We start from the raw sequence: 13,149 nt of genomic DNA, 5'->3' as shown, positions 1-13,149 counted from the left end.
ATCCGAAACTTTCGTACTCGGTGGGACAATACGACTTTGTCGCACAAATTTTGTCACAAAGTACGAAAAAGTTGTGAAAAATACACTCGGAGCATTCATTCGAACGAACGCTCGGAGAGTTTGTGGATTAGTAAATCTCTACGGGACATATTCCAATGGCCAAGAAAGATAATGTAGCTAGAATTAAGGCAGTTATAGGGACACCATCAGGATATGACCACAAGAAATGCTGTAGCGTTGTGGGGTACATTACCCATACATTATATATGTTGCTTTATCATTTACAGTACATAGTATATATTTTATATATAGTTCTGACAGAGAGCGGAAGCTTTGTAAAGATTCCAAGTAATCCGCTGGTGCCATAAGAATATAAAGCAACACAAGTGAGTCACTGTAAGATCAAATCAATAGACACTTCTTTTATCAGGCCCAAGGTTATATAATAAATGCTATAATTTACTTTTTTCAAAGCCCTGTACTTTCTCTTTAAACCTACAAAGTTAAAGCCTGTGGTGTATGAAAGTAGAAAGAGGTGAAGAAAATCCATGATTTGGAATACATCCTTGCTGTTGATATGCAGGGTTTGTTTTCATGGGAACCTCTGGAGATTACAGATAAAAACTCTTTTAAGTTAGGAAGCTCTGGTTTGATCCGTGTCTGTGGGTTGTTTATCTCTCTAAGTGCAGGGCATCACGTATTGCAAAAATATCTCTAATATTGTCACAGCATTAGAAATAGACAATAGACATATATCGATAGGGTACCTGTCCTAAGTAAACTCCGGTAACGGGCATAATGCACTGACAGCATTTCCAATCAAATTGAAAATCAATATAATTAAGGCGAGGCCAAAACAAAGTCTATATATATTACAAAAATAAATATATAAATACAGAAAAAAATGGCTGATTTAAGATTGCACAATGCACATCCATTAAATATCCTTAGGGGGGTCAGATTTTTGACAATATTTTTTGTGCAACTATTTGAAAAAATTTTTACGACTTTTTTTCCATACAGGCTTTTTCAGTTCAGACTTTTAAGTAAATGTCAGACATTCATGGAAATTAGTTTTTTTTAATTTTTAAAAATAATTTTTTTTATAGTTTTTGTAAATGTGCCCCTATGCATATACAGTCAACAAATTTTTTACAAAAGTATTTGCATCAGTATTCGCTCCTCACTTCACTTACTTCCTGGGTGAGTAGTTTCTACCAGGGTTCTGTTTGCTCTTTGCACCCACACACCCATCTGACTCACTAAATGAATGAAGCTCTAACACTCTTCTAGGGGCGTTTACTCATGATCTGAGCACAATTCAGATTTTTTTTTGCCTTAAAACTGGTATGGGAAAAAAAGGTGTGACTTTTCCAAGATTTTTTATGCAACAAAACTACGACAACCGGAAACCTGTGGAGATCATTTAGAAGTCAATGGCAGATGCCCATCTGTTCCCTGGAAGATCTCTCTTTGCTTTGTATCTTTAGAGGTTTTTAGATTTTTCACACTGGCTTTTGTGCGACAATATGAGAAAGTCATGGTTATTGTGTGACAAGCCGAAAAAGTTGCATTTTTCGTGACTTTTGCTCAACTTTTTCCCACACATGCTTTTTCAGCTCACACTTTTTGATAAATGTGGATAGATTCATAGAAATATTTGAGATTTGAATAAATCTGCCTCCATGTGTTACCTTGAGCATTGCAATACTGGAAATAAAGCCAATCATGCCCATCAGTTTACCAGCACTGATTAAAACATCTGCATTGGTAAGCTGGGCTCAACTTGCACTAATACTGTGTAGGCACCTCCTTCAATATATAGTAATTAGCAGTTAAAACACACACCCCACCATAATACCCTATGTGCTTCATTTCAGAGAAGATGCTGATGGGTATTTGTGGATTTCATATGGCTCTATTCCTTGGGTTAGTTAGGTGCCCACCCACATGTTGGCACGCCTAGAGTAACACAAGAAGTGATATGACATTCAAATTCTTCAAATTTTGGTGATATGTTTCCTGCAAAATTTGTGGTAAAATCTCCAGCTCTGCCTTTTCACTCTTTCATAAATATTCCTCTAGAAATCCATTATCTGGAGACCCATTATCCAGAAAGCTCTGAATTACAAGATGGCCGTAGAGTCCACTGTCCAAATGATTTCCTTTTCTCTGTAATAATAATACAGCACCTTGAACTTGATGCTAACCAGTTCTTCTTTACTGGGGCAAAACATAGTGCAGAGTTTATTTAAATTTTAACTGATTTTTTAGTTGGAAAGTACAGTGATCCACATTACAGAAAGACCCCTCTTCCTGTAAACCCCAGGTCCTGAGCATTCTGGATAGAATAGAAATAGATCATGGAGTTAATACTGATATCCTCTTAAGTACTATGGTCCCTTCACTTAGGCAAGCAGAGCCTAGGGGAGAGCTACTCCCTGCTATCAAATCTTAAGTTGGAGCACAGAGCTGCTCTTACTAGCTAGAAATATCTATCTCACTTTCCTAGAAAGTCTTTTAAGAATTAATAACCTGTCTCTGACTAAAGCCTCATTCACTGGGTCCCTGCTCCCCTACTTCTCTAGAGGTAAAAGGTCCCTCTGGGGTAGAACAGCTTTATTGGGGCCCTTTTGATCACAGGCTCAGAGGAACATCCACCTGGTTCAATATTGTAGGCCAAAGAGGAAGATCCACCCCATGGTAAACACAGTGTGCAGGAAGTGGTCATAACCTATAGGCCAATAATGTTCAAATATGTAAATAGAAAAAAAGATGCTAGTAAACTAGTGTAGGGTTTAAACTCATAGGGGAATATTAACCCTGTGGGTTCAATAGAATTTTATTTATAGTGTAGCTCCTCTTAATAAGGTAGAATCATTTTACACAGACTCCTATGACACAACCCCAACAATCAGTCAACTGTTGCTACTGTTTTATTTTGCAGAGTATGCCTACGCCAATCTATAGACACATTAAGTAATATTGTTGGCTCAGTGGGTAGCACTTCTGCCTTGCATCACTGGGGTCCTGGGAGCTATCTGCAAGCCACACTCCAAAAACATATAGGTAGGTTTATTGACTTTTGACTAAATTGACCATAGTGTGATAGGCAATAAAGTAATTAAGTCTGTCCAGGCCTGGGTGTTATCTATGCAACTTATGTTGGCGCTTTATAAATAAATGTTAATAATAATGTTAATAATAAAACCGTTTCTCTTGCATACATTACCCTTTAAATCAGTGTTACGGATGCCATTGTCCGTTGTCACCCAGAAACGTGCTTTCCCTCTTGCAAATATACAGTAGTTCTTCCTATTATATGTTCATGAAGCTTAAAAACATGCCTTCATTTCCATCTTTTCAGCTGGAAGTAAATTCAATATGTATGTTTTACATGGTGAAACAACCTAACAAGAATATTGCTTGTGCAGTATATATTTACATATGTGCTGTATTATACCCTAAATGATATGTTTGACAAGACTGATTTGAAATTCATATGAATATGGGTTATGTGCAAAGATGAGCAAACCACTCAGGATTCATTTCACGGAAGCCTTTTGTTCAGCAATCAAAATACTTGAGTTTCCCTAAATGTTCTACTACGGTTTTTCAGAAAAACCAGATAAGAACCCTGGCTTAGCGGTCTGTAGTCAAGTGGGTAATTGCATGAGCAAACAACAGGTAGGAATACAATGGCAATAGTAATATGATGAACCTGCTCCTTGCCTCCTGAGCATTGATTAAAGCAGGATAGTCAGGCTCAAACCTATACAAACTTATAGCAAACAATTTTAGATTTAGAAGCAGATTGCATGCCACGGCTTTTAACAAAATCACCATCAGATATTTTGCCTCTATTCTAATACTGATGTACACATGAATAAACAAGGTATATGACATGCACACACATACAATATATATAGGTGGAATTAAATATTTGGTCATAATAAGGGGTCTGGGTCAAAAACTGTATACATATAGAAAAAATGCACTCTAGTCATATGTGGTATTGAGACGTTGAAAATGCAGTGTTATAGCTCAAATATGAGCCATTTTCAAGCAGAAACCAACACAACATACCATAATAACGCATTGGTTGAGGAGGTATCTCAGCTCTATACATACATAATCACTATGAGATGAGGTGCCCTTCACCCTGTTGCTATAGAAATAATACATATATTCATCATGCTTGATTAAACAATGGGCAATGTTGCATTTGAGAGCACGATATTTGCCACAAGGGGAGCTCTCAGGGCTGTTGACTGTTGCAAATGCATGAAATAAAATAAAACAGCAAAAGAAAACATCTTTATGTTCAGTGGGCTCTGAGCAGCTGTTGAGAAGCTGAGCTTAGGGATCATTGCAAATTATCAAGCAGAAAATGAGGTTTGTCTGTCATATAAACTGATGCAGGGCTGATTGTTCAATTCTGGTGCTAATAGCACTGCTTTCAGAACTGCCATGTTATGTGAATCCAAATGAATCACTAATCAGCCTTATATTGTGAAATTTATATTCTATATATACTGTATATTGTATGTCAGTCCCTAAGCTCAGTAAGTGACAGTAGCACAGAGCATGGGCAGGGAATCAGCAGAAAAGAAGATGGGGAGCTACTGGGGTGTATTTGGGGGCACAGATCTTCCTGCTAAAGGGCTGTGGTTGCCTTGGGCTGGTACAGAACCCAAAACACAATGTACAACATTTCTAGCCTATTTCTCTAGTTAGGCTTTAGTTCTCCTTTAAATATCACCTGCAAATGGGCATCAACCAGCAAAAAACGTCACTTTCTGAATGCAGCAGAATATTACAACGGATACATTGTCAGTTTTTATTATATTTAGTAAATAACCAGCATATTTCATTACATCTTCAGTAATACCATCCCTGTAAAAAAAAAATTTCAAAAATCTTAGAGTGGGGCATAATACAAAAATGACTGGCTAAGTCAGAATCTTATATTGGCCCATATATGGCCTGCTTTCAATCTGTTGGAATATATTGGATTTTGTATGAAATTATCAAACAAGTCAGTTAAAAGTTTAGCTTTAATCACAACCTTGTTTAGCACAAAAACCAATTAGACGTCAGAGGATTTAGGGCCGTCAAGATTACTCACCTTACTTACTTTCTTAACGTAAAAGAACTAGGAAAATACAAAGAGTTTAGTTAAAAGCAGAAAACCACACCATTCCCTGGTGAGATTGCCATTAATCGACCCTTTCATTGACCTACAGTGAAACAAAATACATTCAACAACTGTATAAGAAACAAGTAGGTCAAAAACAGTATTTAAACCAAAGTCTGTAAAGTACAGTTATAATCCAAAAATATTCACATTGCAATTTGCACTATTTCCTCATAGTAACCGCCTCTCCTGAGCATAGGAACACAATCAATGATGACCATAGCCCTGTGAATAACATAGCCCTATGATCATAAATATTGTATTTCTGCAAAGTATGATTCTAGTTATCTAGTATAAATAAATTTAAAGCAACTGGACTTGTTTGGTAATCATTGGAGACGTTTCACTACTCATCCGAGCAGCTTCTTCAGTTCAGTATGATTCTAGTTGATTTTCAGGTATAGGATCCCTTATCTGGAAACCCGTTATCCAGAAAGTTCTGAATTACAGAAAGGCAATCTCCCATAGACTCCATTACAAGCAAATAATTCTAATTTTTAAAAATAATTTCCTTTTTCTCTGTAATAATAAAACAGTACCTTGTACTTGATCCCAACTAAGATATAATTAATCTTTATTGGAGGCAAAACAATCCTATTGGGTTTAAATGATGTTTAAATAATTTTTTAGTAGACTTAAGGTATGGAGATCCAGTTTACAGAAAGATCCCTTATCCAGAAAGCCCCAGGTCCCGAGCATTCTCAATAACAGGTCCTACTCCTGTACTTCTAACACGTGTCCCATAAATCTTGTTAAACATCAATTTTGCCCAAATAAACCCCCTAACTTTTAATAATAAATACAGTAATGTGCTACAGCAACCATAGTGACCTAAAATCTTATATTTCTGCTCAGGATGTGGATAAGATCACCTTTTGGCTTTCTTATTATGAATATATAAATAGGTGCTCGTTTGACCTCTTTGTATAATAGCATAAGAATAAATCATGTTAACCTAATATGTTATGTTTCTGCCCAATATACGGAACAGATCACCGTCTTATTATGGATATATGAATAGGTACTTGTTTGACCTCTTGGCATAAAAATAAATCTCTTAGGTTTTAATTATAAGGGAATTAAAACTTTTGATATCTATATACAGGTATTGGATCAGTTATCTGGGAACCCATTTTCCAGAAAGTTCCGAATTACGGAAAGGCTATCTCCCATAGATTCCATTTCAATCGCATAATTCAAATTTAAAAAATGATTTCATTTTTCTCTGTAAAAATAAAAAAACAGTACCTTGTACTTGATCCTAAGATATGATTAATCGTATGTTAATTAATAAAAAGCATTAGCTTTTTCCTGTGCCTGCATCCGGAGCCATTGCATTGGGCTGGGCGCAGGCATGTGGATGCAGAATGCGGCACTGAAATGTGCAAGTATGCAATTTGGTGCCAAAATCTGCTCCATGTCTTTGCACCCTGGATGATTCTTGGCCTGCATTTATCCACAGGCCGGGAATCAGCCCCATGTAGCATTAGTCTAAAGTGTATCTCTAGTGGGCAGTGGCGTAACAATAGAGGAAGCAGACCGTGCGGTGCCGGGGGGATCCGGAGTAGGGTTGCTTCCTCCATCTTACATGTAAATCCCTGCTCCACACCGGCTTTGAGGTATTGAGGGGAGCATAGAGAGGATTTATAACCAGAGGGGTGAAGGGAGCAGTGTCAGGGCGACGGGAGGGCAGGGGGCGGGTATGTTTGCTACTCTACGCTGGGCCCCTTTGAAGATTTTTTTAAAGGGGGGGCCTCGTGAAAAGTAGTTACGCACTGCTAGGGGGACTAATGATATACATTTGTTAAAAAAAGACACTGGTAGAAATAAATACAAATAAAACCAGAAGCATGATAGTCCATAGCACTGAACTAGTAACTAAAAACTTGCATTTCACCTGGCTATGAATACAGATTCTGCCTACAAAAACGTCCCATTGTTATAAAGTCTTCCCTTATCTACTAATACTCCACTTGACATGACAAATACTAATACAAGGAGCCAGCAAGAGGTTTGGTCTGACTGGTGTGGGTCTTTGTAGAGGCATGATCAAAAGAAAATGCTAGATAATCATGAATGATCAGGATTAGCCCCTAACTTTGCTCTTTTCAAAGTTTTTGTATGATTTGACCTGTAACTTTATAAAAGGATTAGGATTATTATTTTATTTTTATCCATGTCTAATCTAGCATGCACAGACTTTGCTTTACACTTGTTTTTTTTATTTCTCGACTTAGAATTATATAGCAACTTACGCAATTTCTGTCTTTATTTGCAGACTAATAAAGCGGTGGCCAAAGGTGACTTTCATCAAGCCAGTTCCAGTTCCAGACGGGCCCTCTTCCTAGCCGTACTGTCTATCACCATTGGAACAGGGATATATGTTGGCGTGGCTGTTGCCCTTATAGCATACCTTTCAAAAAACAACCATTTATGAACCTCAAAAGGTCTATGACTAATACCAAAACGCACTTCACAAATGTGCAGAAGGACACCACACTGAAGATGTCGATCAAAAACATTCGAGTCAAGCAGATATTTTTCAAGGAATAACTGAAATCTATATTTCTCTGTACATATTAAATTTCATGAAGTTTTCTGTTCATATTTGAATGTACTTTTCCAGCATTTTGTATGTATATGCTTTGGCATTGTGCTACACAGGCAAGCAAAAAATGAAAAAAACTTTGACTTTCTTTTTCTAAAGATCAACTTGTGCCATCTTCATGTAGCCACGGTGTTGCCATACTGTTTGGTAGCCTTACACAGCAATTAGATGCTTTGTGTTGTGTAGAGGTTCCTCATGAATTATAATGCCATTGAAAAACCATTCTGACACTCCAGGGGTTCATATATATCCCATGTACAACTTCTCACACCAGCATTTCAGCCCTGTGAATCATAAAAACTGGAATACAGCAATACATAAGCAGTTTAAGCCACGATTCATTCTCATGAGATGATAAAATCAATTTAAACTAGTGCCCCAGGCAGAGAGTAATGGAACAAGTTTTCATTTCATAAATTAGCATGGGGGGGTTTTCTGACCTTATGCGTCTTTTCAGCTGCCTTAGCTCTCATGGTATTGAATTTGTTCCATCCGCTATAAAATCAGGAAAATAAAAGCATGTCCAAATAAATGGAGCTGTTGTAGTGCTACTGTATTGTTTGGTACAGAACAGATAGAAAGAACTGCCCATAATCATTAGCGATATGGCCATAAATGACTCAAAGTGTACGGCATGATTATTATGCCACTAACCATTATTATTGTTTCAGTCATATGTACTGTTATATATTGTAATTAATGTTTATTGCACAATGCTTCCTGGTCATTTCCTTTATATTCGCTAAATAAAGGTTGTAAAGGATGCATGATAATCTTGATTGCACCGTAACCTCATTCAGTAAAGAATAAAGAAGTAAATCAAGGTTATTCTTTACATTTTCATAATATTTATATGACAGAAATCTCTGTGACCATATATAGATACAAACAGAGAAAAAAGGAGCATTTTTCTTATGGTGTAAATGACACTGAATGCAGAAAAGATGAAGGAAAGAAGAGTCGAAGATGTGCTACACTCCAGTAGCAAATACAATCACATTTAGGGGGTACAGTTCTTTGTACATGAAAACTATCTTGTTTGAGATATCAGCAAAAGAGTAGAGTGATATCAGATGGTACAGCCCAGTAATGGATTTGGATAAGTCAATATACACAAACGCCGCACATAAAGGGACACTTACAGGCAGATGTATCAAAATGTGGGATTAGAGCTTATTAAAAAAGAAACTATGGGATTTTTAGATGTGTATTTATCTAACGGTGAACTCTAATTTTACCCACTGAAACAAAATTTAATGGGTGAATCTAAATAACACGGCTGTATTTCACTACTTACTGTTAAACCTTTAATTGATAGAACATAAAAGAAAATACTGCCCAGTAGATAGGTGGCATCAGCGTATATGCATTTGTTATGTTATACAATGCCTCCAGAGTACCAAAGCCAAAACAGTTACATTTTGAACATTAATATTGGCAAGGGGTTCTTGCAAATCATACCAATAAAGCATTTATTTAGTTCAATGTATAAATTAGATACTGTAAATGTAAGATACATGTAAATGTAAGGTACCATACAGTGATGAAAATAGTCATGAACTTGCTGTTGGCAGACGAATCATTGCCCAATGCGGTGAGCCCAATGTCTATGAACAGATTTTGGCAGGGCCACCATCAGCGGAGAAGAGTGGGTACAGTTGTGCAGGGCCCTGTGAATTCTTCTTCTGTAAGGGGGCCTGGTCGTGTCATGAAAGTTATTCAAGTTGCATGTTACGTATAAAGTTACACCAAAACTTATGCAAGTTACATAACGTATGCAAAAACTGCCTAGAAAACTATGAAACTTGCTAAGAAACTTGGCGTGTAGGCAGCCATCTCAGTGCATTGTACCAGAGTCTGAGCTTTCAGAAGGAGCCAGTGCTACACATTAGAACTGCTTTTAGGTAACCTATTGTTTCTCCTACTCCCATGTAACTGGAGGAGTCCCAAGCCAGACTTGGATTTCTTACTATTGAGTGCTATTCTAATACCTACTGGGAGCTGCTATCTTGCTCCCTTCCCATTGTTCTGCTGATCAGCTGCTGGGGGGAAAAGGGAGGTGGTGATATAACTCCAACTTGCAGTAAAGTGTGACTGAAGTTTATCAGAGTACAGGTCACATGGCTGTGGCACTATGAGAAATGAAGAATATAGCTAACCCCATGTAAATTCAAAATTAAATATAAAAAAAATCTGTTTGTGCTTTTCAAAAATGGATTTCAATGCAGGATTCTGCTGGAGAAGATCTATTAACTGATGCGTTTTGAGAAATGACAGTATTCCTTACATTATTCACATATCAAGCAAAAGACAATGCAGAGAAGTTTTGCTGGGACAAACTCCACTGACCAATCAAAATACTGACTTATTAGCACATTCATTATTTTTACTGTTTTTATTAACTACTACTGCCTAGATATTGGGCTTCACAGCAAGATCACCGAGCCCCTAAACTTATGCAGTTTATGTAACTTCCATATCATATCCCCACAGAGCAGGGGCAGATAGGTGGGAAGGGGTTAAGGGGCATGGCCAAAATGATGGCAGCCCTGGATCTTGGCCCTTCTCGGAATTCAGGTATGGGTTTCTTTATGTAGAAGAACAGAAAAACAATATCTCCAATGCAGCAGCTTTCAATGTTAGAGCTATGGCTTCTTCTGCATCCTAATCTATTAAATGTTTTAATATTTCAATTACTATAATGACTGGGTAAGTAGATTTACTCTGCGCTATAAGTCAGTGATTCTTACTGAACCGATACAATAGTGAGAGCCTGAGTCCCCTGGAGTGGCTGCTGATTTTATTCGCTGCTTGTGTTCACTGACAAAGCGTGACGGATGACCTTGCTTGTGTAAAACACACGGAGATATAGTATTTAGGAATTAAGAGGAATTCCACACTTTATTTTTTTAATGTAATTGAAGCAATTTTCCAGTTTTTTAAAGGTTTTTGAGTTACTTGTATATGAAATTGCAAATGAAATCAGCATTTGTCTGCACACTCCTATTTTTTATAACAGTGTAGTAGAAACCAGATAAATATCAGACCTGTAAAAAAGCATGCAAGGTATTGTGGGAAATGGAGGAATCTGGAGAAGAGCTTCTGTGACATTGTTTCATTGGGTCAGATACATATATATTATAGTGCAAAGCTGGAAATTACATTTTTGTATTATACAAAAACATTTGTGGCGTTCCCCTTTAGCAAAAGTGCCTTAAGAATGAACATAGCTAAAAAAACATGTTTTTCTATTGCATTTAATGACAATTCTTTATTGTGTCTTTAGGGAAACCGTAAATATATTGTCACACACAACATCATTTCTGTTTAGGTTTAATCATATAACAACAAGAACTTTTTATGCATCTAGTTGGAGTCCCTTCAAGCATTCTGTATTTTGGAAGCAATGTTTATATAAGCAAAATAAACCAATAATGAGTCAAAGGGACATCAGCCTCCACTGACAATTTGAAATAAACCCCCTATTCCATTTACCTAAGATCCATAAAGACTGAAAACCACCATGTTGTGCATCATGACTACAATGGAACAGGGAGTGGGGGGGCCCACCGCCAAGTAATGTAACAAACAGTGAAATGTAGGGGTAGCTTACCTCTATATTATAATAATAAACTTTTTGAAAATGAACACACCTTGCCCAGGATTAGCAGGTGTCGTTGCCAGTGGCAAAACATTAACGGAACGTTTCAGTTATGACTACATCAACATAATAGTGATACTCTGTATTTTAATATAGGAATACAATAGTTATAAATGTATATAGGCTGCTGTTATTTTATATCTAGATATTGTATCATTTATTTTATCACTAAGCAGGATGCATTATTTCAGTCTCTTACAGATTCTATCTCCCTTGTCATCTCCTCACTTTCCCCTTTTTTTCATTTTCCTCTATCCCTTCCAGTTCTTGTCCTTAGTTCCACTCTCTGTTTAGTCAGGTTCTAAATTACATGTAGATGCTGTCCATGCAACAAAAGGCGGCAGGCAGAGATAATGTAAACTAAGCTTCAATACAAATGAAATCTAGGAAATCTGTGCACAGCAACCATTGATAATGAAGGCACAATTCTGTAAAACTTTCCATCTAATTGCAGAATTTTGTGTGAAATATAAAGATATCAGCAAGTAAAAATTCATGTGGTTTTTGCCTCAGAGATTTCCTAAAGCTCCTGATAAAACTACCAATTATTTCTTGCCTGCAGTAACCACCAGTCCAGGGGACAGTGATCTTTAACAATGCACAGTAATACACAGTAAAGTACAGCTGTATCTATGTCTGGTTTATATGGAAGTTAGTTTCAAAATTGGAAAAGCAAAAATTAAATAATTAAGTCACTTTATAAGAACTGCTCTGCTTTCACTGAACGTGCAGGAGACTCCATGAACAACATGTGGGCACACTGCTCTACCAGCTGGGCACAATGTGTTCTATACAAAGGGAAGCCATAAAGAATACTCTTGACACACAGATCCTTAGTTTTAGCAACCTGTTAAAAGAAAGACAAAAGTTGTTATTTACAGTGAGCAGATTTGGTCTAAATCAGGGATCTTTTTTAATTGATGAGCCAAATTCAGACATAAAAGTGTTGGTGAGCCACACAAGCATGTAAAAGGTTTTTTGGGGATGCCAAATATGGGCTGTGATTGGCTATTTGGTAGCCCCATGTGGACTGCTAACCTGCAAGAGGCTCTTCTTAAGGTCCCCATACACGTCAAGCGAGCGAATCTTCACCCGATATCCCCATTACACGATCAAATTATATTGGCGACAATGGGGCAGTTGGTTCGGGGACCGCATCAACGAGCCGATGCGGTCCCTGATCCAACTAGATTTTTTAAACTGCCCGATCGATATCTGGCCAATTTCAGGCCAGATATCGTTCGGGAAGGCCCGTTGGTAGTGCCCATACACAATTCGATTAGCTGCAGAACCGGTCTAAGGGACCGATATCGGCAGCTAGAATCGGCCCGTGTATGGGGACCTTTAGAGTGGAACTGTATCTTTGTGCTTCCAAAACTTGCTTCCAAGCCAGAAATTTAAAAATGGGCACCTACTTTGAGGCCACTGGGAGCAACATCAAGAGTGGTGACTCTAAATAATAAAAATGTAAATTTTTACTCCTTCAGGTTAAAAGAAAACTGTGGGTCGCCTTTATTTATCCTTTGAGTGCTGGATAGATTTGTGCCAGGGAATGTGTACTGCATTCATCAAACAGGAACACAGAAACCTAGACAATCACACATTTATTTTTTGCCACAATATTCTGGTGGTTAAAAAAACACTAAAATAGACACTGCCCTCACTTTACTGTAGTGCTACATG

At 37.4% G+C, this 13,149-nt stretch overlaps 1 protein-coding gene across 1 annotated transcript in view; it reads left to right on the top strand.

Moving 5' to 3' along the window:
• Positions 1–8,578, top strand: part of syndig1 (synapse differentiation inducing 1) — a gene marked incomplete at its 5' end in the record, with an annotated part of 173,050 nt that extends 164,472 nt beyond the window's left edge. Inside the window, 1 exon segment of the mRNA NM_001097349.1 lies at positions 7,476–8,578. Coding sequence (NP_001090818.1) covers positions 7,476–7,634 — 159 coding nt within the window. The 3' untranslated portion in view covers positions 7,635–8,578.
• Between the last annotated feature and the right edge of the window lie 4,571 nt (positions 8,579–13,149).

This window comes from Xenopus tropicalis, chromosome 5 (assembly GCF_000004195.4).
Source record: "Xenopus tropicalis strain Nigerian chromosome 5, UCB_Xtro_10.0, whole genome shotgun sequence".
In the NCBI taxonomy this organism is placed as follows: Eukaryota; Metazoa; Chordata; class Amphibia; order Anura; family Pipidae; genus Xenopus; species Xenopus tropicalis.
The sequence above is the reverse complement of the archived record's forward strand: the minus strand, read 5'-3'. Positions and strand labels throughout refer to the sequence as shown.